This window comes from Stegostoma tigrinum, chromosome 20 (assembly GCF_030684315.1).
Source record: "Stegostoma tigrinum isolate sSteTig4 chromosome 20, sSteTig4.hap1, whole genome shotgun sequence".
NCBI lineage: Eukaryota > Metazoa > Chordata > Chondrichthyes > Orectolobiformes > Stegostomatidae > Stegostoma > Stegostoma tigrinum.
This window is the reverse complement of record NC_081373.1, coordinates 14,437,049-14,464,928: the sequence shown is the minus strand read 5'-3', so window position 1 is coordinate 14,464,928 and position 27,880 is coordinate 14,437,049. Positions and strand designations below refer to the sequence as shown.

General features: G+C 42.3%; 1 protein-coding gene across 3 annotated transcripts in view; it reads left to right on the top strand.

The window, feature by feature from the left end:
- Window positions 1-27,880, top strand: part of fbxw4 (F-box and WD repeat domain containing 4) — a 136,074-nt gene that overhangs the window by 25,235 nt on the left and 82,959 nt on the right. For all 3 annotated transcript variants that reach the window (XM_048551139.1, XM_048551140.1, XM_048551138.1), the window contains exons 4-5: window positions 579-711; window positions 9,983-10,077. In XM_048551139.1, the coding sequence (XP_048407096.1) occupies window positions 579-711; window positions 9,983-10,077 (228 nt within the window). The remainder of the gene's footprint in view (window positions 1-578; window positions 712-9,982; window positions 10,078-27,880) is intronic.

Here is a 27,880-nt window from a genome sequence, read left to right as displayed (position 1 = left end):
GGCCCTTCCTCCTCTGCCCTCATGATTGTCCCTGTCTTCCCCCTCTACCCCTTGCCCATCCCTCCTCTAATTCCTTGCACATCCCTCTCTATTCCCCTCCTCCCTGATGATCCCTTGCCTGCTGCAGCGGATCCCTGGTTGGTCCTTCTGCTCACCCCTCACTGGCCCCATTCCCCCTTCTGTCTGGCCCCGCTTGCATCCCCAGCCCCTTTTTCTTGGTACCCTGGTCTCCTGCAGGCTTCCTGACCCACAAGTTTGCATCCTCATTGAGGCACCGTAATCTGTCCTGTCTCAATTCCAGTTCTTCTCATTATCAGAGTGCAAAAGTGGCAATGCGTGAACGGTGTTCTTTGAAATCACATTTCCCCCTCTAGTGAGCTGTAATTGTTCGCAAGTATTTGTTTATGTTTTACCGCAACTTTTAGACTTTATTTTTGTTTTCTTCTGCTGGACCTTGACTGATTGTCTTCTTTGCGAATTGCCTTAATGAATGAGCATATACATTAAAACTAGTGACAAGATTAATGTATGGCGATGAGTGTTTTTTTTGAAACTAATAGAATCTGTCTGCTTGGCAGAGATGGGAGGATCATTATCTGCAACACTTGTAACTCGTTTTGCACAGCCTACTCAGCACATGATCAAGAGGTCAACTGCATCGACAGCCGAGGACATGTCATTGTTAGTGGTTCAAGAGACAAGACAGCACGGGTAGGTATGGAGTATTTGCCTAGTGTTAAGCTTAGCCTGACTGTTAATCTTGTCCCTGTCAGGTTGGGATTTACACTATCTGTAAGTGAAGGAGTATTTTTAACTCTTCCCCAAGGAGAAGATGTAGTTTTGGAATGCGAACAATGCATTTTCTTGTTTTCACCTTGTAAATTTTTGGGATCCAGTAACGGAGAGTTATAGATTAATACATAGCTGGGACTGAGTCATGGGTGCTCATGAGGTCGGGTTGATGAGAAGGGATAGGTTCTCAGTTTTATTCAGCATAGAAAATACAGTGCAGAATGAGGCCTTTTCACCCATTGTGTCTGTTTACAGCTTTAAATGACCAATCATATTATTTCCATAATTGTTTCCCTATCACTCTCTGAATAGTTTCCTTTTCCAAAGAAAATTATGCAATTCACTTTTGAAAATTGCTGTTGAATCTACTTCCCTTTCAAGCAGCATGTTCTTTGTCACTGAAATATCATATATCCCTGTGTTTTGGTTGTTGAATTTCTTGGCGGTGAACATAATTTCTTTTATCTTTCTTCTGAAAACAACATCATTAAATTTTGCCTTTGCCTTCTGTACTCTGGCTGGAAAATTGTGATAATCCTCAATCAACAGGTCTAAATCGATGGCTTTTTCAACTTCAATTTAATGTGACTTTTTAAAATTCCCTTTCTGAATTGAAAGGCCAATCCACAGCCTGTTGTGTGTTCCCGGGAGATTACATGAATATTTTAGGACTAAATAAAGCAGTAAAAAATATCAGCTAGGGTAACAGCTCCTGATTGCTATCCATTGACACCCCGTTCTCAAATCCTCTCAAGTTTTAAATTGTGTCACCCATGCTCCGACTCTCTCTTCTTAAATCTACGTATCTATTGACTTCGAATCATGTGGCTTAGAAATTGCATTATAGCGAGCAAAAATCAAGTTTACTCATACATTGCTCTGGATTTTCAGGAGAGCAAGAAGGAAGATAACACTTCACAACCAAAAAGCATTGTTGACAATCAGTAATCTGTTACCTTTTGTCACAATGGACAGGAAAACAGCAATTCAATTTTGTAGCCAGGCTTGATCAATAGTAAAATGCTGTGGATATTGGAAATCCTGAATTAAAGCCAGAAAAATATTTGAAATATCTGCAGGGTTTTGTTATCTGTTCATGGGAATTGGTGTTCCTCACTATATCAGCATTGATCACTAATTTCTAATTGCCCTGCAAAAGGTTATGATGAGTTACCTTCTTAAACCACTGCAGTCCTTGGGCCTGGGACACCAACAATGCTGTTAAGAAGGGGCTCTCAGGATTTTGAGACAGTGGAGGAACAGTGATATAGCTTCGAGGCAGGATGACGCATGGTTTGGAGGGGAATTTTCTCGTGATCACATTCCTATGCATCATCATTACCCACAGGTGAGGTGCCAGAAGATTGGCAGTTGGATAAGTTGGTGCCAATATTTATGAAAGGTGGTAAGGAAAAGCCAGGGAACTATAGACCGATGACCCTGATGTCGTTGTCAGTATATTGTTGGAGGAAATCCTGAGGGACAGGATTTCCATGTTTTTGGAAAGGCAAGGACTAATGGGGTTAGTCAAAATGGCTTTGTGTGGGAAATCATGTCTCACTAACTTGATTTAGTTTTTTTGAAGGAGTAACAAAGAGGATTTATGAGGGCAGAGTGGTGGACATGATCTACATGGACTTAGTTGCAACAAGGTTCCTCGTGGTGAACTGGTTAGCAAGGTTAGATCTCATGGAAGACAGGGAGAACTAGCCATTTGGATACAGAACTGGCTTGAAAGTAGAAGGCAGAGGGTGGTCGAGGATTGATTTACAGATTGAAGGCCTGTGACCAGTGGTGTGCCTCAAGAATTGGTACTGGGTCCACTGGTTTTCGTCATTTATATAAATTATTTGGATGTGAACACAGGAGATGTGGTTGGTAAGATTGCAGATGACACCAAAGTTGGAGGTATAGTGGATGACCAAGAAGCTTACCTCAGAATATAACAGGATCTTGATCAGATGGGCCAGTGGACTGAGGAGTGGCAGATAAAGTTTAGTTTAGAAAAAATGTGAGGTGCTGCATTTTGGAAAGGCAGATCAGGGCAGGTCTTATACACTTAATGGTAAGGCGCTGGGGAGTATTGCTGAACTGAGACATTGGAGCTCAGGTTCATAGTTCTTTGAAAATGGAGTTGTAAATAGATAGCAAACACTTTTTCAGTCTCCAATGTTTGCCTTTATTGGTCAGTACACTGAGTATAGGAGTCAGTACGTCATGTTGCAGCTGTACAGGACAGTGGTTAGGCCACTTTTGGAATACTGCCTGCAGTTCTGGTCGTCTTACTATAGGAAGGGCAAAGTGAAACTTGGAAAGGTTCAGAAAAGATTTGAGGATGTTGCCACGGTTGGAGGGTTTGAGCTACAAGGAGAGCCTGAAGAAACTGGTGATACTTTCCCTGAGGCTGAGGGGTAACCTTCTAGATGTTTATAAAATCATGACAAGCATGCATAGGGTGACTAGTTAATGTTTTTTCCAGAGGGTAGGGGAGTCCAAAACTAGAGGGTATAGGTTTAAAGTGAGATGGGAAAGATTTTAAAGAGACCTAGAGGCAAATTTTTCAGGCAGAGGGTGGTGCGTGTATGGAATGCCAGAGAAAGTGGTGGAGGCTAGTGCAGTTACAACATTTAAAGGCATCTAAATAAGTATAGAAGGATTTTGAAGGATATGGACCAAATGCTGACAAATGGGACTAGATTGATCTAGGATATCTGTTCAGCATGGATGAGTTGAATTGAAGGGTCTGTTTCCGTGTTGTACATCCGTCACTATATATTACATGCGGCTAACTAAATTGGCTGAAGACTGGCATCTGATGGATCCTCAGGTCGGAGGCCAAAATGACAAAAACAGAAGTTTCCGGAAAACCTTGGCAGGTTTGGCTGCATTCATGAAGAAAAAAAGAGTTAACGTTTTGGGTCCGGTGACCCTTCCTCAGAACCCAAAACGTTAACTCTGATTTTTTTCTTTCATAGATTCTACCAGACCTGTTGAGCTTTTCCAGCAGCTTTATTTTTGTATCAGAGATAATGGGAACTGCAGATGCTGGAGAATCCAAGATAACAAAGTGTGGACTGGATGAACACAGCAGGCCAAGCAGCATCTCAGGAGCACAAAAACTGACATTTCGGGCCTAGACCCTTCATCAGAGAGGGGGATGGGGAGAGGGTTCTGAAATAAATAGGGAGAGAGGGGGAGGTGGACCGAAGATGGAGAGAAAAGAAGATAGGTGGAGAGGACAGTATAAGTAGGGAGGGGATAGGTCAGTCCAGGGAAGACTGACAGGTCAAGGAGGTGGGATGAGGTTAGTAGGTAGGAAATGGAGGTGCGGCTTGGGGTGGGAGGAAGGGATGGGTGAGAGGAAGAACAGGTTAGGGAGGCAGAGACAGGCTGGGCTGGTTTTGTGATGCAGTGGGGGGAGGGGATGAGCTGGGCTGGGTGTGTGATGCAGTGGGGGAAGGGGAGATTTTGAAGCTGGTGAAGTCCACATTGATACCATGGGGCTGCAGGGTTCCCAAGCGGAATATGAGTTGCTGTTCCTGCAACCTTCGGGTGGCATCATTGTGGCAGTGCAGGAGGCCCATGATGGACATGTCGTCTGAAGAATGGGAGGGGCAGTTAAAATAGTTCGCGACTGGGAGATGCAGTTGTTTATTGTGAACCAAGCAGAGGTGTTCTGCAAAGCGATCCCCAAACCTCCGCTTGGTTTCCCCAATGTAGAGGAAGCCACACCGGGTACAATGGATACAGTATACCACATTGGCAGATGTGCAGGTGAACCTCTGCTTAATGTGGAAAGTCATCTTGGGGCCTGGGATGGGGGTGAGGGAGGAGGTGTGGGGCAAGTGTAGCACTTCCTGCAGTTGCAGGGGAAGGTGCCGGGTGTGGTGGGGTTGGAGGGCAGTGTGGAGCGAACAAGGGAGTCACGGAGAGAGTGGTCTCTCTGGAAAGCAGACAAGGGTGGGGATGGAAAAATGTCTTGGGTGGTGGGGTCGGATTGTAGATGGTGGAAGTGTCGGAGGATGATGCGTTGTATCGGGAGGTTGGTGGGGTGGTGTGTGAGAACGAGGGGGATCCTCTTAGGGCGGTTGTGGCGGGGGCGGGGTGTGAGGGATGTGTTGCAGGAAATGCGGGAGACGCGGTCAAGGGCGTTCTCGACCACTGTCGGGGGGGGAGAGTTGCGGTCGTTGAAGAACGTGGACATCTGGGATGTGCGGGAATGGAATGCCTCATCCTGGGGGTGGAGGCGGAGGAATTGGGAATAGGGGATGGAATTTTTGCAGGAGCATGGGTGGGAGGAGGTGTATGCAGGAGGGTGGGTGGGCAGCAACCGCAGTGCTTTTTGGTTTTGATTTTGACCAAAATGACAACCTACTCTGAATTTCTGGCTGAAAACTGATGCAAATATTTCAGCCTTGTTTTTTGCATGATGGGTGTCCTCTCCCATCATTAAGGATGGGGATGATTGTGGAGCCCCAACCTCATGATCATTGTTTAATTATCCACCACCATTCAGGATGAATGTACCTGAAATCTTGACCTTAGATCTGATCAGTTGGTTGTGGAATTGCTTAGCTCTATATTGCATACTACTTGCACCATTTGGCCTACAAGTAGTCCTGTGTTGTAGCTTCGCCAGGTTGAATACCTCTTTTTTTTTAGATATACCTGGTGCTGCTTCTGGCATGCCACATGCGCTTTGTGCTTCAGATTTCCAAAGCCTCTGCCCATTTGGAAAATAACCTTCACCTCTTCTTATCATATGCATTTTTTCACATTTTCCACATTGTATTCCAACTGCCACTTCTTTGCCCACTCCTAGCCTGTCTCAAGTCCTGCAGCCTCCCCATTTCCTCAACACACCCTGACCCTCCACCTATCTTTGTCACCTGCAACTGAACAAAATGCCCTCGGTTCCTTCGTCCAGATTGTTAATGCAGAACTCCACTAGTCACTGTCTGCCATCCTGATAAAAACCCCTTTATCCTGTCTCTCTGTCTTCTGCCAGTCAGCCAATCCTCCTATGAATACCTTCCCCTAACACTATATGGGCTCATACCTTATTTAGCACTCTCCTGTGCAGCACCTTGTCAAAGGCCTTCTGGAAGTCCAAATAGATCATGTCTCCTGGATCTCCTGTGTGTAATTTGCTCACTACCTCCTCAAAGAATTCTAACAGTTATCCGGCATGATCTCCCCTTGACGAAGCAGTGCTGACTCAGCCCTATTTTACCATTCCCTTCCAAATACTCCACACACTCATCCTTAATGATTTCTAAAATCTTACCAACCTCCAAGATCAGGCTAACTGGCCTATTGTTTCTGGTCTTCTGCCTCCCTCCTTTCTTAAACATGGGTGTTATTGTTTGTCATTTGCCAGTCATCTGGGACCTTCCCTGACTCCAGTGATTCCTGTTACCACCGACGCCTCTGCAATCTCTTCAGCTATGTCTTTCAGAACTCTGGGGTACAGTCTGTCTGCTCTGGCTGATTTATTCACCTTCAGACCACTTCAGCTTCCCCAGCACCTTCTCCTTAGGGATGATTGCTACATTCACTTCTGCCCCCTGACTCTTGAAGTTTTGGTATGGTACTGGTGGCTTCCACTATGAAAACTGATGCAAAGTACCTCTGCAGCTCCCCTGCCATTTCTTTACTCCAGCATCATTTTCCAATGGTCCAATGTCCACTTTTTGCTTTTTTTTAGACCTTTTTTAGATATCTGAAAGATCACTTGCAACCTTCTTTAATATTACGAGGTAGCGTACTCTCATTTTATCTTCCTAATTCCCCAGTCTCCCCAACTATTGCTTTCTTAATTAACCTCTTTTGGTTTTTAAAGGCTTCCCAGTCATCTGGCTTTCCACTATCGTCACCGTAATGAATGCTTTTTATTTCGTTTTTATGCTGTCACTGTCTTCCTTTGTCAGCCACGGTTGCCTCATCATCTCCTTAGTGTGCTGCTTCTTCCTTGCGATGAATATCTGCTGTGCTTTTTCAAATTATCTCCAGAAACTCCTGTCATTGCTGCTCTACCACCTTCCCTGCTAGACTCCCCTTCTGATCAACTCTGATCAGCTCCTACCTATGTCTTTGTAGTTACCTATACTCGGTTGTAATATTGTTACATCTGATTCCAGCTCCTCCCTCTCAAACTGCAGGGTGCATTCTATTGTATTATGGTCACTGTCCCCGAGGGCTCCCTAATCAAGTCTGCCTCATCACACATCACCAGATCCAGAACCGCCTGTTACCTAGCAGGGTTATTAAAAAGTATTAAAAAGCAGGGTGTACCACAAGCTGCACCAAAAAAAAATTTTGTAGACATTTCGTGATCCCTCTCTTGTAATCCGCTATCACCCTGATTTTACCCAGTCCACCTGCATGTTGAAGACCCTCATGACTATTGTAGTAGTACCTTTCTTACATACCTTTTCTATCTTATTTTATTTTCTTCCTTCCACCCTGACTACTGCAAGGAGGCCTGTACATAACTCCCAAGCTCCTCTACTCTACCCACGTGGATCCTTATGCCCTCTCACTCTTTGCTATCTATTTAAATTTATTTATTACTATCAAAGCCACCCCACCACTCTGTCCATCTCTCTGACTTTTTGATCGGACGTTATCCTTGGATATTTAGATCCCAGCCCTGATCCAGTTGCGGCCATGTGATACCAATAATGTCATACTCGTCAATTTCAGTATAGACTACAAGTTCGTTTACCTTGCTTAGTATATTGTATGCATTTAAATACAATCCCATCAGTCCCCGCAGTGTGCATTGACTGCACACCTTCTCATCATTGGCCCCTTACCTGCTGTGCCTGACTCTTTACATATGCTGTGTCCCATTTTGTGTTCTGAAAACTTTTTAATAACCTCTTCTGAGCCTCTGCTCCATTTAGCTTTTACCATAACTGTCCATGCAACTGAACCCACACTACACTATTTAGCTTAAAGCCCTGTCCATAGCCCTGTTGTTGCAAATTGCCAGAACTCTGGCCCCAGCACGATTCAGAGTGCCCATCCCATCAAAACACTTCCCCATTACTGGTTCCAATGTCCTCTGAATTCAAACCCCTTTATCCCTCACCAGCCTTTAAGCCACGTGTTTACTTTTTAAATCTTTGACCCTGTGCCAATTTAATATGGCTCAGAAAGTAATCCAGAGATAACTTAACTAACGTTTTGGTTCTGCTTGTTAATTTAAGTGATGGGTGCTCACATTGCCTCAGCAGAACCACCTTTTTCTCTTTCTACTTCCACGTTCCTTTGATGGGATATCCTGAACCTTGGTACCAGGCAGACAACACAGCGCTTCTTGGATGCCCAGTAATAAATTGCTAGATCTGTTTTGAAAACTATTTCATTTAGCATGCTGGTTGTGCCACACAACATGATGGAAGGTATTCTCCATGTGAAGCTGAAATTTTGGCCCCACAAGGACTCTGCAATGGTCACTCCTACTGCTCTTATCATGGACATCTGCCTAGTGAAATAGCAGAGTTTTTACAACAATCAGCAATGGTTCCACAACTACCATCAGGTTAAATTTCTAGATTTTACTGAATTCAGATTTTGCTGTCTGCCTTATCACCAGAATATTAGGCTGGGGTTCTGGTTTATTAATCCAGTGACATGACCACTACGCCATTGAGGCAACCTCTGAGGGAAGTGTTGTCGTTTCATTTTGTCTTTGATCTCTCTGTCTCTCGCACCACTCTTGCCCTTGCGAGAGTGTGACACCGTGACAGGATGAGACAGACAGCATGTTAGGGTGCATGCCAATGAGACAGCACCCGCGAGAGAGAGTCACACGATCACTTACTCTTGTGCACTCCTGTCTCTCTCGTGCTGTCTCTCCTTGCACGTGCAAAAGAGTGAGAGCACATGAGAGAGAGGCATGAGCTGTCTCACTTTTGCTCATGCCACCCATCCACCTTTCGCATGCACATGCTCTTTCATTCATGCTCAGTCTCTCCTTTGTTGGTGTGCATTCTCTACAATCTCTCTCCCTCCATGTTTTGCATGACCTACTAAGTGTTCACTGCATTTTTGTCTGTTTTCACTTGTAACCAGCTAATTTCCCAATCAATGTATTTGCTTCTATAATAAATGTGTTGGAGTGAATCATAGCACCCCCTACATCTCCAAATGAGGTCAGCAAACTCATTTATAGACCAAGGGTAGAACTTGGCCCTCATTTGTCTGTGATAGCAGAAGCTTCAGGGGATAAATAAGCCTTCAAGAAAGCTTAGTGTTTTTTTCTTTGGATGTGCAAATATCCCAGCTGTACTTGAAAGGTTAGTTAACTGCTGTAACCAAGAAATGTAATTGTGATACAAAGCAGACTGCAGACTGACCTCGAAGCTGCCAGAATGTGCAGATACAGAGTGATTTGGGTCTGAGTCTTTGGGATAATAAAGCAGTACAGTGACAGTGCAGACATTGCTGGGTCTGGAGATTAAAGCTTAACACTTTGAGGACTGAAAAAGATGAAATTAGTAACTTGGATTCATATTTATGCCAAGAGTATCACCCTGTCCCAATCTTCATTATTTAATGAATCCTTTCTTCCAATATTCTAGAAGATTCATGTTACGAAGGACACAGCATTAAATTAGGGGAAAAAACTATAGGCGTTTGTCACATGCTCCTTTCTCTCACATGTTCCTTTTTGTATCACCTTCTCATTCCCCCTTTCCTGTTTTTCATTTCCTCCAAATTGGCTCTTTCATTCTGACGAACGGCCACATTGGACTTGAAACGTTAACTCTGATTCTCCCTCCATAGATGTTGTCAGACCCACTGAGTTTCTTCAGCACCATCTGTATTTTGCTTTTCTTCTGTCTCTTCTCTCACACTTTTTTCTTCTGCCTTTTGTTTCGCATGCTCTCACTCATTCACATTGGCATGTATGTGCTCGCACTCTCTCACAGGCGTTGTTTTCTGGTGTCAGTTCATTTAGCGTTGCTTGAAGTGCAGTGACTGCTCTTGGGGTACAGTCCCATGGCTACAGCTTCCTAATTGTCTGTTCTGCATGAATGAGCATTATCGGGTGATTTTGATGGTATTGCACATCACATGTTGGACAAGAAGTGTGGAAGTTAGACATGCAGAGAGAGGTGTCTTATTTTTCATTTGCTAAATATTTAAAAATACTGACAATAAACTTCATCTCAATCAGATTTGGTCACTATGCTCCAATCGGCTAGGAGAATGTTTACACAAGATAAGGACAGAAGATCGAGTTTGGTCGGTGGCCATTAACCCTACACTGAGGTAAGTTTTTATTTCTCTGTTGTTTTGTTGCAGAAGGCCTGTGCTGTGCTTGTTTTCCAGAACAAAGTAGAAAGTGATTTTTCTTTTTTGGATGTTTCCTGGCATAGCTATGTCTTATTAAAAATTTTGCAATGACACACACACATACAGCGCTTCATGCCTGCGCAATGTGATTTTCTTTTTGTCACTGTTATGCTACTAACTGTATCCCATTCTAAATGTTTATTCCCATATTTATAACAAATTTGTCGATAAATGTGCGCAAATTTAATTCGACATACTGGGTGCTAAGTTTCCACAAACTGTTGAAGATCCTTTCGGAAGATGTATGAACTGTCATTTATTTCCTTAGCAAATGAAATTTCTAGTGCCCTAAGTAATAGCTTAATTAAGATTGAAAACTAGCACATTTCGTAGTTTAATGTCATCTTTAAAGTTTTTAAACTTGAAATTCAGGTTCTGCCAGAAGTTACACTTGATATTTTTTGCCTGAACTTTAACTCTGAGCAGAACTTCTGTTATGTTCGTGTGCAATGTATCTAATTTTGACCTGAGCATTCTGCTGTAAATACAGTATATTACACAAGTAATTTGTTATTAATGTAGGCCTAGGTGTCTGTAATATATTGAAAGATATACTTGATGTCAAAGTGGGAGGTGGATTGAATCTATGGCATGTGCTTCAAACATGCACCTACTTTCTGATCTGATCCACCTGAAAATTATGTCTAGCCCTTGCTGTCTACTTGAAACACAAAATGTATTCATTCTCATCTCATTGTTCACCTCTACATTTGAAGATAAATTTGACTCCCAGCTTTCCTCTTGTTTCCTTTTAAATAATGAATGTTTAACAGATTGTAGTAGAGAAGCTCTAATATCTTGGGTTGCTGAGAGAGTTACTGAGCCTTACTGTGTGCGGAAGTCAGCTTCACAGTACCATTTGACTCATCATGCATGTGCTGTTTCTTTGAAAGAACCATTCAATTTTTCCCACTGTCCTCATTTTGTCCCAATAGCAGTGGAAATATTTATTTTTTAAAGTATATATCCAGTTTTCTTTTGAAAGTTACTATTGGATCTGCATCAACCATTCCTTCAGGCAGCACATTCCAGATCATAACTTGCTACATTATTAAAAATTGTCTATCTACCCTCTTTATTTTAGCTATTATCTTAAAATCTGTGACCTCTGGATTGACCCTCCTGTCAATGAAAGCATTTCTATCTAGCTATCTAATCTATCAAGTCCTTTAATAACATTGAGCATACAAATAAAATCCCTCCTTTAATTTCTGCTCCAAGGAGAACAAACCTAACTTCTACGTTCTCGCCGTGTGATGAAGAAGGATCATACTGGACTTGAAACCCTGTTTCTCTCTCCATTGATGCTGCCAAACCCGCATAGTTTCTCTGGAATTTTGTATCTGTTTCAGAATTCCCATATCTGCAGTATTTTGCTTTTATTTGAAATCTTTCTGGCTGGGAAGCATTCTGAAACTCTGTGAAAGTTTTGAGTGACCCTAAAATTGAAGGAGGAGCATCTTTCCACATTTGTTAATTGGATGTTACCATCTCTTGTGAGGCCAGCATTTTGTTTGTATCTAATTTTCCTTGATAAGATGATGGTGAGCCATCATCGGTTTGGTAGGGTACACCCATGTCAACTCAGCACCCATAATAGATAATATTAGATAGGGAGTTTTCGGGTTTTGATAGAGTGATGGCAATAGAATTGTGATATAGCTCTAAATCAGAATGGAAAGAAATCAGTGTCTGAACTTGCATCCATTGGAATACTGCTTGATGTGAGATCATTCCAAAATTGGCACTGCCAGCCTTTTAAGAATTAACTTTTTAAGAAAAAAACATGAGATTTACTCTTTGTAACCATTCAGGCTGAACCAAAGCATCTTGCCTTTATTCAAAGGGTGGCATAGTTTTATTGAAAATATATGCCCTCAATAACATGTTGGTAAAGTGGACACTTACTCTCTTCCTGTCTGGTGAATGGTGGGTGAAAGAAGAATGATGCACACACTCAGTCAGCCCTATTAAGGAGTATCCCAAACAGAGTCTGCGTGGTGAGATAACAGTGCGAGCTTACCAGCAATAAATCTGGGCTCTCATGACACACTGATCTGACCACCTGTTCTGCTGGCTCGTGTCTGCAGTAACCCACTGTCTCCAAAATACTGAGAAATGAACCTCGACCTGATTGTGGAACACAGATAGTTATCTTGTCTAGTGACTGTGTCCTCATCTGTGCCTGCCCTTGCTGCCTGTGTTCACACGAGCGCCTACTGCTCGCTCCCGGTGTCCGTGTGCCTGTGCTTTCCTAGGTCATGCACAGACCTTGGCTAGTTTCCCCTGTCCAACAGGCAAATTAGATTATTTAGACATTGATTTAGTTTTGAGCCCTTTTCTTTCCTCTTCCCCCCCCCCCCCCACCTTTAACCACTTTCTCTTCCCTGTTTTCTCTGTTTTAATCTTCCCTTTTACCTCTCATGACTTAGTATTATTCTTTCATTTTAATCCCTACGCTTGCACTCTCCTCTCTCACACTGGCTTTTTTTCAGTCTCTATCTCCTTCAGTCTCCCCTTCACACTTTGGTCTCTGGACATTTTATTCCTTCCACACTCTCTCTGTCAAAATATTTAGCCATTGTTTTCCTGCCTGTTCTTTTCCTTGTGCCATTCACTATTGGGTAACTGCGATCTTTTTGATGTGAGCTGCCACCCAGCTGGCTGCTTTGAATCACTCACCCATTTTATTAGGTACGGCGCCACTTTACGTCTTTCTGATCTTTTTTTAAACTCTGGCTTTGCTTCTCTTCCTTGCAAAGCTAGTATCAGAAGTGATTAAACAGGTCGTTAATTCTTCAATATGATGGTTGATATATTAGCGCTGAACAAAGCAAGACCTGTCAGATAACAGACACCTTTCCGCATTACAGTGGTGCGTGGGTTAATTGAAGTTTCCCTGGATAATGGTGTCAAGATGGAGGTTAGAAGTTTTTTTTTCTCAATGAACATGTCCATTCTTGTGTGAATAAATCCAATAACCTGACATTTGAGAACAATACGAAATGAAAACTTAAATCATAACAGGCTTATTGGCCCTCACATGAATTTCTGACAGATTTCATTTGCAATCTAAAGTGTAGGTTTTAATTGACTGAGATCCTGCTTCTGTTCTTTACCCTGTATGCAAGTGTGGGACTATATTTTTCACATGGCCACAGAATTACATCTGGCCATGACATCTTCCAGAGTTCACTAGCTTCTAAACTGCCACAACCATGGTTAGTCTGATGTGGTCCCTCGGGGCTGATACAGCTGCTAGCTTGTTAGTATTGGTCCCCCTCTGCCAATAGGGTGGGAGAAAAAAATTAAGGAATCAGCTGGTGTATAACACTGTTTCAGAGCTTGTCAACTCAGCACCCATTTCTTTCTTCCTCTGCCACCCCTTTCTTGCTCTTGCTTCTTTTTCTGTCTCTCCAACTCAGCCTCCTACTCTCTCTCTTTTTCCTACTTTGTAATCTTTTTTCCCCCTTTTCCATTGGTCCCTGAGGTACTCTCACTCCCGTGCCAGTCCCAAACTCTGTTATTTTACCTGCCCATCTTGGCATCCATCTGCACCTTGTCCTATGACTTATCTTTTGTTTTAATAAAGTCAAATTAATTTTCCATTATCTTCATCTCCTCTATCCTCTAATATTCTGTGCTCACCTTGTAAACTCCTATGCAAAAACTACCTAAGATATGAAAATGCTACCTGGTGCTTTGAGGGAACTCAATTTATGAGTTATTCTGTCCAAAATACAGAATCATTCACCATAACTTAGGCTGAGTGTAGATATTTATTGTCATGTTGTACATATGACCTCCTAACTTGCTTAACACAGTATTACCTCATCTGACAGGAATTGCAACATTTGTTGGTGTGCTGGAGGGTCAATTTTATTGCCTTCTATATCTTGAGATGCTAATAGGGATAGATAAACTAGTAATCTTACTCTTAATCACTAGACAGCGAATGTGAGGCTGTGTTGCACTTGAATGTGGTCCCAAGCAGTTGAATAGCTTGACTTGCTGTGTAGTCTCCTATGTGAAGAATAGATATATTAGAACGATAATTGTGGATGTGGTGAAACTGTAAATAAAAGGTTTTTTCCTGTTCTGAGAAAGGGTCACCAGACCCGAGGTGTTAAATGATTTTTTTTACTTCATAGATGCCAGACCTGCTGAGCTTTTCCAGCAACTTCCGTTTTTGTTGTGGCAGTGGTGGTGAAACTGTATCTTAGTGCCCCCCCCCCCAGACCAAAGTCGAGAAATGTGGAGCTATTCAGGGTGTGCAGGCCAGTGGATTGGGCAGGGGAGCAGTGGGGTAGGTTGATGAGAAACTGATTTCTTGGTTACATTGGAGCTTCTCGACAGGTCCTGTGCTAACCTTGTGTGTCACTGCTCCTTTAAGAACTGCCCGAGTAATAAACAAAAGCAAGAGTTCAAAGATAACTTCACAGTGGTGAGAGCTGCGTGCCGCCGAGGGAGCTTTTCAACAGAGACAATGGGCCAGTGACGGGTTAAGAGGGAAATTAGAGGGTTTTGAAGGTTTTGCCAGGGAGGGGTCGAAGGTTAAAAAATGGCCCTTTGTTCCAGCCCTAATTCCAAGGAAAATGCACTCCAAACAAATCGTACAGGTCGGCCGCTTTTGTTACCACTCTCACTGATTGATCTTTTACTAGTTTACTTTTCTGTTTAGTGCATGCCTTTTGAAATTCTGTGCAGTCTTGTTATGTAAGGTGTCTGCCTGTTTGAGTGTAAGTCTGAGAGTAATAGGACAATAAGCCTGGCTCTGGCACAGATGCTGGTGAGAGTGATTTTTCTCTCCTGTCCTCCTGAAGGCGCTGAAGACTGGCAGGAGCATATTCTAGCTTGCACTCTTTGCTGTGTTCCCGCTTCCTCTACAAACCTGTCTTTTCGACGTTCACTTCATCTCATTCTTACCTACTAGTTCCTTCCCTATTTGTTCCTTCAGGAAGTTGCTGCAGAACATCACCTGGGTGTTTTTGATATGTCAGGCAGTGTTGCAACTGGAGTTTAGGTATCGTTTTTAATGCTTGAGTTGCCACAGCTTTTCAGCCAAAAGTTTGATCTCGGTCACTTTTTTTGAGCCCTGTAACTTTGGAAAGTTTTCCATTTGACTGTATACCTCCCCAGCACAAACATTGCAACAGTGAGTGGTCAGAATTTGTGGCTATTTTACTCTCTCCCTTCCTTACAGAAATACTGACTTCTTGATGAAGCTCCTGGCATTAATCCAGTAACTCCAGAGTTAGCTCCATTGTTCCAAATTGTACAAACTTAGGGTTGCTACCTTAGCGTAGGCCGAGGAATTTAGGCTTTTTAGCCATTCCAAGTTGTGCTGTATAAGGTGTTTTTACTTTTATTCATTTGTGGGATGTGTGCGCCCCTGGCTGGGCCAGCATTTATTGCCTGTTCCTAGTTGCCCTTAAGAAGGCTTGGTGAACTGCTGCAGTCTGCTTGGTGAACTGCTGCAGTCTGCTTGCTGTGGGTTGACCCTCAGTGCCAATTAGGGATGGAATTCCAGGAATGTGGCCCAGCAACAGTGAAGGAACAGCGATTATATTGGAGGGGAACTTGCAGATGGTGGTGCTCCCATATTATCTGCCTTCTAGTTGGAAGTGGTCATGGGTTTGGAAGGTGCTGTCTATGGTTCTCTGAATTTCTGCGGTGCATCTCGTGAGACAGTACACACTGCTGCTACTAGAGTGGAGTAGACGTGAAGGGAGTGGATGATTGTAGATGTAGTGCCCATCAAATGGGCTGCTTTGTCCTGAATGGTGTCAAGCTTCTTGAGTGTTTTTGGAGCTGCACTCGTCCAGGCAAGTGGGGAGTATTCCATCACACTCCTAACTTGTGCTTTGTAGATAGTGGACAGGCTTTCGGGAGTCAGGAAGTACTAGCCACAGTTTTTCTGGCCTCTGATCTGTTTTTGTAGCCACTGTGTTTCTGTGGTGAGTCCAGTTGAGTTTCTGGTCAGTGTTAATTCCCAGGATGCTAGTGGGGGATTCAGTGATGGTAATACCACCTGAATGCCAAAGGGGGTGGTGATTAGATTGACCGTCACCATGAGGGACATTGCCTGGCATTAGTATGACACAAAGGTTACTTGCCGCTTGTCAGCCCAAGCCTAGTTATTGTTCAGACCTTGTTACATTTAAACGTGGACTACTTCAGTATCTGAGGGGTCACAAATTGTGCTGAACATTGTGCAGTCATTGGCGGACATCCCCGCTTCGATGGAGGAAAGGTCATTAGTGAAGCAGCTGAATGTGACTGAGCCTGGGATACTACCTTGAGGAACTCCTGCAGTGATGTACTGGAGCGGAGACGGCTGATCTCCAACAACCATTACCATCTTCCCAAGTGCCAGATATGACTCCAACCAGCAGAGAACTTTCTCCCCCACAATGCCCATTGATTCCAGTTTTGCTAGGTCTCCTTGATGCTACACTCGGCTAAATGCAGCCTTGTTGTCAAGGACTGTCACTCTTGCCTCACCTCTGGAATTCAACTCCTCTTTTTATCCATGTTTGAACCAAGGCTGAATTGAAGTCAGGAGCTGAGCAGCCCAGGCAGAACCCAAACTGGGCGTCACGGAGCAGGTTATTGCTGAGCAGGTGCTGCTTGATAGCACTGTTGACACCTTCCATCACTTTAATGATCAAGAGTAGACTGATGGCGTGGTAATTGGCTGGGTTGGATTTATCCTGCGTTTTATATACAGAACATAACTGGTCATTTTTCAGCGTTGTCACGTAAATGCCAGTGTCGTAGCTGCATTCTGGGAGCGGCAAGTTCTGTAGCACAAGTTTTCAGTACTATTGCTGGAATGTTGTCAGGGCCGTTAGCCTTTGCAATATCCTGTGTCTCCAGCTGTTTCATGATATGACATGGAGCGAATTGAATTAGCCGATGACTGGTATCTGTAATATAGGCAATCGTCAGAGGATACAGAGATGGATCATCCACTTGGCACTTCTGGCAGAAGGCTGCCATGAATGCTTTAACCTTATATTTTGCACTGTTCTGAGGTAGTTTTCTTACCTCCTCATTCAGTTGGCACTTCACTTGACACGATTCTTCCTCTATGGCTCAGGTGTAGATCTTGACAGAGTGTAAGTGTAGAACATTTGACTGGGTTGGTGGGGTGCGACCCAATTGTATCTTTATCTGATATTCACTTGTTTAGTTCCTTCATGGGTCACACGGGATTTAAACCTCGGATGTAGGTCATCCTACCGAACTGATTCATTGTGATGCTTATGTTCCACACGCACTTCATCTCGCACTGTTGACCTATACTTCCGTTGCTTTATCTCTTATGGTTTTATCTAGCTTCCCCTGAAATGCATTTTCAGTTTTTTGCCTCAACTATTTTCTTTGCTAATGAATTTCATGATCCCACCATTATCTGTCTAAGAAATTTCTCCTGATTTCCCTGTTAGATTTATTAACGATTCTCATACTAATGGCTCCTACTTTTGATTTCACTTCAAGTGACAACATATTTGCATCTACCCCTTAGGACCATTTTATCATATTTTAAAACCACTGTTGTCATTTCCCCAGAATATTTTTTATTTTCAAACTTTTTTTTTTGTAGAAGACAAGTCGGAAAATTGAGCACTAGTTGATTTTCTTTAAATATATTGTCAGGCCGATCATATCACAAAAACAAAAAAAAACACAATATACTAACCTTTGTTTGAGAACTTGAGGCTTATCATGAATACTCTGATCAGGTTTGGTCTCCTTATAGTGGCTGATATAGAGGTAATGGTAAATGTTCAGTCAACAGCATTTCTTTGAATACCTAGTTTAAGGCCCCTAATTACCACAATAGCTGTAGAAATCTGGAGTTTAATTCTTAAACAAAGTATAGCTTTCAAGGATATTTTGTTTCAGATCAGTAAAATAATGTAAAGATTATAATTTGCCGATATTGATCTATTAGGGAGATCGAAGGGTCATGTCTATAAGCTACATGAGGTTAGATGTCATTAAGTAGTTATTTTCAGAAATTCAGTCAGTTAGCTTAACATCTATTATTGGGAAAATGTTAGAAACCATAATAAAGGATGTAATAACAGAGCGTTTAGAAAAATATATGATCAAGCAGAGTCAGCTTAGGTTATGAAGAGGAAATCATGTCTGACAAATATACTAGAATTCTGAGGAAGTAACAGCAGGACAGATAAAGGGAAAGCAGTGGATGTAATGTATTTGAATTTTTCAGAAGGTACTTGCTTGTTAAGGTACTACACATTAGGCTACTCAATAAGATAAGAATCCTTGGTATTGGCGGTGGTATATTAGCATGGATAGAGGACTGCATAACTAATAGAAGACAGATTTGGAATAAGGGAAGCATTTTCGGGAATGGCAACATATAATATCATGGTGTGTCTAAGGGATCAATGCTGAGGCCACAGTTATTTACATTATGTATTAATATCTTGGTTGATGAAAATGAATGTACTATCGCCAAGTTTGTGGATCATACAAAATTAGGTGGGAAAGCAAATGGTAAAGGTGACATGGTGTCTGCACAGGGTTTATTGACAGGCTAGGTGAGTGAGCAAAAACTTGACTCTTAGAATAAAATGTAGGGAAATGTCAGGTTGTGCACTTTGACAGGAAAAACAGAGAAGGTGAATATTATTGACATGGAGAAAGACTGCAGAAAGCTACATAACGACTTGGGAGTGTTCTTGCATAATTCATTAAAAAAAACTAACATCCAAGGTCAGCGGCTAATAGAGAAGTCAAATGAATGTTGGCCATTATTTTAAAGGGAAAGGAGATAAGGAGGTTTTGCTAAATTGATATAAAGCACTAGTCAGACCACAAATGGAGTACTGTGCATAGTTTTGGGTCCTTTATTTGACGAAAGTTAAACTGGTTTTGGAAGTAGTCCAAAGAAGTTCACTATGCTGATGCCAGGTATGGAGGGACCCTCTTATGAGGAGACGTTAAGTAGATTTTTTTAAAAATTATTCGTGGATATGAGTATTGCTGACTAAGCCAGAATTTATTGTCTGCCTGTAGTTGCCCAGAGGGCAGTTAAGAGTCAACCACATGGCTGTGGGTCTGGAGCCCAGACCAGGTAAGGATGGCAGTTCCCTTCCCTAAAGGACGTTAGTGAGCCAGTTGGATTTTCCTGACAGCCGGCAATGGTTTCATGCTCATCGTTAGATTTTTAATTCCCAGATTTTTTAAAAAAAAGTTGATTTCAAATCCACCATCTGTTGTGATGGAATTCGAACCCAGGCCTCCAGAACGCTACCTGGGTCTCAGATTAACAGTTCAGTGACAATACCATGAGGGCACCACCTCCCCAATTTGAACCTGCACCTGTTGGAATATAGAAGAATGCAAGGCGACTTTATTGAAACCTAGAAGATTCTTAGAGGACGTAACAAGGTATACACAGAAAGGTTGTTTCGCATTGTGGGAGAGTCCAGAACTAAAGAGCATAATCCCAGAATAAGAGCCCACACACTTAAGACAGAAATGTGCAGAACTTTCTTCTGAGGTTAGAGAACCTGTGAAATGCTTTACTGCAAAAGGCTGTTGAAACTGGGGTCAATAACTATATTCAAAGATGAGATTTTTAATTAGTAAGTAAGCAGGGATTATGGGGAAAAGGCAGAAAAGTGGTTTTGATAATTATCATTCATTATCTCCATTGAATGGCAGAGTGAGCTCTGGCTGAATGACCTACTTTCTGCTTTTATGTCTTATTGGAATTCGTTCTGGGGCTGTGCTGATTTACCTTCAAAGCTACAACTGTCTTTCTTGATGCTAGGTGTAACTCCAACCATTGGAGAGGTTTTCCCCTATTTCATATTGACATCAGCTTTTCCCCAGGTAGGGGAGTGAAGATATACATCCTAGAGTCACTGGAGACATTTAGGCACTGGAATTGGTATTGTAGACTCTATGCCAGGACGAGAAGCATGGACTGAATAGCCATTGCTTGCTTATTCTTGTACTCATATAAAGTTGTGAAAACCCTCTTGCACTATGTGAAACAGCAATGAAGAGGTAGCAAATTAGTTAACTTGTCAGGTTTCTGAATCTAATGGTACCAGGATGATCCAGTGGGTGTTCCCTGTGAGCCAGTGATTAATGAAGAAGATAATCTATACACTACACTTTGATGAATTGGGCAGAATTCCAGTATATTTGTGGGATATATGTGGAAGATGGGAGAGGAAGAAGAGCCAGGAGGGGTGGTGGTATTGATTAAGGAGTGTTGAAGATAGAGACTTTGCAGCAGAAACAAATAAAAGGGTGTAGTTGTATTGCGTGGTCTAGTCTGTATGCTTCAACTGGTGGGAAGGCTACAGTCAAACAAATTTACAGAAAATTATAGAAAGATGCAAAAAATGATTACATGGTTATAATGGAGGACTTTAGTTATCTGACTATAGACTGGGAAGTAGTGCAGAAAGAGGCTAGAGTTCCAGGAGTGTATGTGGGGAAATTTCAGCAGCAGTAATGTTCCAGTCTATTTGAGAAAGGAGGCACTGCTAGAACTGATAACTTGGGAATAAAGTAGGCCAAGAGGATTAACTGTCAGTAGGAAAGCATTTTGCGAACAGTGATTATTCTATCATAAGGTTTGATGATGATGGAAATGGACATTGAGTGATATTGAATAAAAATAATATACTAAGAGCCAACTTCAATGGGGCAGAAATGGGTCTGGGTGAATAAATTGGAATCACCATTTGGCAGGAAAAATAGAAGCTGAAGAACGAGCTACTTTCAATGAAAAGAGAGTCTGAGCACAGTCAAGGCTTGTTCTTTCAGAAGTAAAATGTAAGGCAAACAAATCCAGAGCTCTTTGGCTGAAAGGGAGATACAAATGAGATGAATAGTGCGCTTAAAACTGCAATGAGGTAGAAAATACATTTGAGATACAGGCTGAATATGGAAGATTAAGAGGCGAGGTCATAAGGCAAAGAGAAATGAAACAGGAGTAAGAAAAGAAACTGGCAGCCAACACAGAAGGGAATCTCAAAGTGTCTCATAAGTATATAAGTGGTAAAAGGACGAATTGGACTGATTACCACCAAAAAGGTGGTGTGTAATTGGTGTCAGTGAGGTGTTAATTGAATATTTTGCAAGTACATTTACCAAGAAAGATGATCTACTGCTAGATCATGGAGAAAAAGAGCTAATTTAGTAACTAGAAGCGTTTATAGTTGATAACGCAGAGGTATTAGACAGGCTGCCTGTTCTCTGGGTATCAGGACTGGATGAGATGCATAATAAAAACTGAAAGAACTGCAGATGCTGCAAATCAGGAACAAAAACAAACACAAAGTTGCTGGAAAAGCTCAGCAGGTCTGGCAGCATCTGTGAAGGAAAAAACAGAGTTAATGTTTCGGGTCCAACGACCCTTCCTCAGAACTGCTTAGCTTTTCCGGCAACTTCGTTTTTGTTTTGTTGCTGTTATGGATGTGATGCATTCATGAAATACTGAGAGAAGTGAGAGTGGAAATTGCAGAAGCACTGGCCCTCATTGTTCAGCCATACTTAAACCGGATGCTGCCAGACAACTGAAGAATTGTGAAAATTATTCCTTCGTTCAAAATGCTTGTAAGCCCAGCAACTATAGGACAGTCAGTCAGCCAGTTTGTCTTTGGCAGTGGAAAAACTTCTGGAAAAATAATTCCATACAAATTGGGTCAATTCAGTTAAACCCGCATGGATTCAAAAGGGCAATTCATGTTTAACTTACTTGAAGTTTTTTTAAAAAGGGTTAACAATGTTGATAAGGGCAGTCCAGTTGTTGTGGTGTAAATGTACTTCCAGAAGGTGTTTGATATTGCTCCTCAGAATTGTGAGCATTGTAATAGTATGTAGAATCAAAGGGACAGTATCACCATTGGTATAGAATTTGTTAATTGACCAGTAGTGGTTAATGGAAGTTGTTTAAGTTGAATGAAGGTTTGTTTTGGAGTTCCCCTGAAATTAGTGTCGGGACCCTTGCTTTTCCTGATCTATATTAATGATTTAGACCTTTGTTTTGCAGGGCACAATCTCAGAATTTGTAGGTGATAAGAAACTACAAGTGTATAAGCCGTGAAGTGCAGACTTCAAAAGGACATGGGCAAGTTGGTGGATGATCAGGCACATGGCAGATGAAGTTCAATGCAGAAAAATGTAAAGTGATTTGGTTTAGTAGGAAGACAACAGAGAGAGCATATAAGATAAGAGCACAATTCTAAAGGGGCTACAGGAGAAGAGCCTGAGAGTGAATGCATATCATTGAAGCTAATAGGACAGACTGAGAGAATATTTAATAAAGCCAGCTTTATTAATAACAAAGAGATTATGTTGAACTTTTTAAGACACTAGTTTGGCCTCAGTATTGTATCCAGTTTTGGGCTTCACATTTTAGGAAGAATGGTCTTGAGGGTATTGGAGGGGTAAAAAGAGGCTCACGAGAATGTCTCCAGGGATGTGGACTTTAGTAATGAAGATAAATTAGAGAAGTTGGAACTGTTTTCATTGTAAAGGAAGAGGCTAAGGGGAGATCTGATCAAATTATTCAAACTCTTGGGAGGCCTGGACAGAAGAGATATTTAGAAAATTGGCAAAAGAAATAGAAGTGATTTGAGAAAAATAGCTTTTTCACATAGCAAATGGTCAGAGCCTAGTATTCATTGCCTTCAAGTACAGTAGAGCAGGTTTAATCGATTGTATTCAAAAGGGGCTAGACTGTTATTAGAAAAGGAAAAAAGGTGCAGGATTATGGAGAAAATTCAGGAGAATGACTGAGTAAAAGGTACAGACACAGTGGGCCAAATAATTTCTCTGCCAGAAACAATTCTTTGTGATGGAACAGAAATTTTGAAATAACATCAAACTTGTGGAAATGTCTAGTAGGGAGCTCAGTTGTTGAAAAGAAAATAGGTTAGCGTCTCTGGTGCAATTCTGAGTTTTGATGAAAGACCTACTCAGAAACATTGTAATCACTTTCTCCTTGTTTGGCTTCTGTATGTTTCCAGAATCGTTTCTTACATTTTACCATAGAAGTTAGTATTTTTGCTCCAGCTGGTTTTTGTTAGTATGTGCGTCATAAAAGATCCTACCTACCACCTTCATAGACTCAGAGCACTGAATCAGACCCCTTGGTCCAACCAGCCCATGGTGAACGTAAACCCAAACTAGACTAGTCCCACCTGCCTATTCCTGGCCCATATCCCTCTAAGCCTTTCCTATTCACCTTGCCCCATCTACATTTGAATGTAATCCTTTCTGCCTCAAATACTTAACCATTTTCCTTTTAAAAATAACTAAGCTTCAACTTCTCCGTGTTGTGGTGCTCTGCTTCATTTCAGGGAGTGTCTTTGAGCTGAATTCCAAGGAGTTGGCATTCCTCTTGATAGCTCCACTTTTTTTTGTGGGTAAAGATTGAATAGCTGTGAACCTTTTTTTTTTCTTAAAATACGTAGTCTAATTTTAGCATCTCAATAGCTGCCCCAGCAGCTTATGGTTAAGGGGGACTAGAGCAGGGCTCAAATCTAGAACTTCTCTGGTCTCTCTGACTCCGATAGACCGAATATGATGCATGAACCCAGTGAGACTTTGGCAGAATAGGAAAGGATTGTGGGTAATGCTAGACTAGTGATCATCAATGAAAATTTAGAGATGTTTGTACTGGTGCAGGCATCACCATCTGGATGTAGACATTTATTTCAATACCTTGTTTGTCTTGAGAAGGTTGTGGTGAGCCACATTCTTGAATCACTGGTATTTGTTTGGTAAAATTGAGGGACATCCCAGGGCAATACAAAGACTATTAAGGGTCAATCTTATCAATGTAGAACTGGAACCACGTATAAATCTGGACTAGTAACTGAAAGGCTACAGGAAATTATAATTCTCACAGATTATAGTGGTTCAAGAAGACAGCTCATCAGAATTTTCTCAAGGCCAAATCAGGATAGGCACTGAATGCTAGGACTCTTGGATCCTGTGAATTAATGAAAAATGTAATACAGCTGTTGATTTTTCTTGAAACCTGATTAACACTAGCCCATTATTTCCTGACTCTATGCTCATTGAATCATACACTATAGAATAAGTTATTTTTGTACAGCCTAGGCAGCAAGTGATAGAGCTAAGCGATCCTGCAGCTAACAGATCCGATCTAAGCTGTGCTGTACTGCCACATCCAGTCATGAATGGTGGTGGGTGATTTAACAACTTACTGAAGGAGGCGGCTGCACAAATATTCCCATTCTCCATGATGGAAGAGCCCAGCACATTAGTGCAAAAGATAAGGTTGAAGCTTCAGAAGTGCCAAGTCGATGATCCACCTCAGCCTCCTCCAGTGGTCCCTGGCATTACAAATACCAGTCTTCAGCCAGTTTGATTCACCCCATGTGATATCAAGGAATGGTTGGAGGCACTGGATACTGCAAAGGCTACAGGCCATGACAACATTCTGGCAATACTACTGAAGACTTGCATTCCCCTAGCCTAGCTGTTCCAGTACAGTTACAACACTGGCATCTTCCTGACAATGTGGAAAATTGCAAGTGTCTCCTGTACATAAAGCAGGACAAACCCAACCCAGCCTGTCACCTACCACCCCATCAGCCTACTCTTGATAGTCGGTAAAGTGATGGAAGGTGTCTTCAATAATACTATCAGGCAGCACCTGCTCCGTGACACCCAATTTGGGTTCTGCCAGAGTCAGTCAGCTTCTGACCTTGTTATAGCCTTATTTCAAACATGGACAAAAGAACTGAATTCCAGAGGTGAGGTGAGAGTGACAGCCCTTGACACCAGCACACTCTACCCACTGATTCCAGTTTTGCTTTGGGGACAAGCTCTCCAGTGATTAGAGTCACACCTGACACAAAAGAAGATGGTCATGGTTGTTGGAGGTCAGTCATCTCAGCTCCAGGACATCTCTGCAGGAGCCCTTCAAGGTAGCATCCTAGGCCCAACCACCTTCTGCTGCTTCATCAATGACCTTCCCTCCATCATAAGGTCCAAATGGGATAGTGAAGGGGGATGGGCTTAGATTAGTTCACAGGTCAGCGCAACATCGAGAGCTGAAGGGCCCGTTCTGCGCTGTATTGTTCTATATTCAAAGAGGGGTGTTTGCTGATGACTGACTGCACAGTGTTCAGCACCATTCTCAATTCCACAGACACCTGAAGCAGTCTGTGTCCAATTGCAACAAGAAATGAACAATGTCCAGGCTTGGGTTGACAAGTGGCAAGTAACATTTGCACCACACAAATGCCAGGCTATGACCATCACCAATAAGAGACAATCTAATCACCACCCTTTTGATGGTAATATCATTGAATGTCATGAATCCCCCACTATCGACCAGAAACTCAGCTGGACTCACTACATAAACGCAGTGGCTACAAGAGCAGGTCAAAGGTTAGGAATACTGCAGTCAATTACTCACCACCTGACTCTTGAAAGCCTGTCCAGCATCTACAAGGCACAAGTCAGGAGTGTGATGGAATACTCCCCACTTGCCTGGATGAATGCAGTCCTAAGAACACTCAAGAAGCTTGAAACTATCCAGGACAAAGCTGCTCGCTTGATTGATGCTCGATAATCAGTGCCAAACTCTCTCCACCACTGACGCTCAGAAGTGGCAGTGTGTACTATTTACAAGATGCACTGTAGAAATTCGCCAAAGATCCTCTAGCCATCCTCCCCTTCACCTTAACACCTGCTTTCTGTCCATCTTCCCCTTGCCCCTTTATAATCTTATACACCTTACTTACAGATGGATGAAGATTAATGAAAATTAGAGTTGCATTTAAACAATGCCTTCCTGCTTTATCAGAGCTTTACCAAACATTTCTCACGTTAAATTATTTTGGATTGCATGGACTGTTTTCGGGCAATATTTTTTGCCTGAGTTAGCAAAGTCCTGTAGACATCAGGGAGATGCTTTTACATCATAGTAGTTGGTAGAGAGGTGCTGATCAGCCAGTGGGATATGGTGGGACACTTTGGAAATCCTGGAAGCTGCCATCTTTTTTCACTATAACACTGTCATAAGAGAGTGTGCAGAAACCAGGTGCATCCACATCGCTGTCTCACCAGGAGTGGCCATCTTGTAGATGTAGTGGCTGGTTTAGAGATATCTTGATTTATTCTGCTACAGACTGTATTTGGACTGAAAAAGTACAAAGATGTATGATGAAAGACCAATCAAATGAAATATTAAACGTGCCTTCTCCAGGAGATGTAAAAGATTCTGTTTCACAATTTGAAGAAGAGCAGAGAAGCCCTCCCAGCTGTCCTGGTCAATATGTTTCCCACAGGCAACAGAGGTAAAATCAGATAATTTGATTATACTGGAGAACCCTGTGGAATGTTTGTGGAACCTTGCTGTGTGCAATTTGCTGCTGTGTTTCCTACATTATCATAGGGTCACTTTGAAGATAATTGATTGGCTTCAAGGTAATTTGGGGTGTCCTGAGGTCATTTTAAGTGCAAAATATCTTTCTTAATGATGGTAAGGAACAATGGGTGGAGAAGTGGAAGTTTTTAAGCATATCAGGGTCACATTGATGGAAGAGGGCGAACAGTAAAGACGTAGTTGAAGAGGGGGGGGGAGAGAGAGAGAGAGAGAGAGAGAGAGAGAGAGAGCACATGAAACTGAAAGGGGGATAGTAAGAATACAACTCACAAAAAGGCATCTCAATGAAAAGACAAAGCTTCTCAACTTTTGAAGAACAGTGGTCAGGTATTGCCCCCCACCCCCACTTCAAACTGTCCATGGAATTTGGGGAGAGGGGGTGGGGCTTGTTATGAAGCTGATGAAAAATGACCAAAAGAGAGACAACCCACTGGGATATTATGCCAGGGGAGGCTCACGTTGTGGGATAGTGGCAGTCAAGTGTTGAACCTTTTCATCAAGTGGATGGATAAAGGCAGTGACACTTCAGTTTGAATGTCTCATTGTTTCTTTACTGAGAAAGCAGTTGTTTTTTTAAAATCTAGGGGCCTGCTAGTAGTTACTTTCTCTCTGCACTGCACTGGCTCTTTGTTTTTTGCCCTCCTTTGATCATGGCCCTGCCAATAGATAATTTGGCGATGGCATCTCACAAAGTAGAAGCGTGGAATTAATGTAAAACAGCTTCTCTTTTTCGCTGGTTCAGTGGTCGACAAAGCAGAGCAAAGACCAGCCATAAATTTTCACCCAGAAGCTGATTAATTCTGAGGGGAATGAGACACTGGCTGTTTAAAAAACAACCAAATTGACTTCCCCATCAAAAGGCTGTAAAATTGGGCAGTGCCCTTCTTTTATTTTTAGCCATCTTCACCAGTTTTAATGTTTAAACGAAAAAAAAAGCTAGGTTGTAAATCGGAGCAAGAAGATCTTGACCTGAACGAAAGGTGCTGGTGCTACAAGCCAATCTCGTTCTCCCTGGCAGAGAACAAACATTCGGCCGAGATTGGCACTGTTAGTAACTGTTTGAGTGACTCCTGCTGGAAATGCACACTCGTTGGGTGAATGTGAAATTGCCCTTGGCTGTGATGCTGTCTGTTTCCAGCACACTGCCTGCACTTAGACTGACACAGCTTTGGCCATTTTTGAGCTACCCCAATGTGCCTCGTGATGAGGGAACTGCAACACAGATAAGGTGGATGTTCTCAAGAACTTGAGATGGAGATACTGCTTAGATCCTCAAAAGACACCAACAAG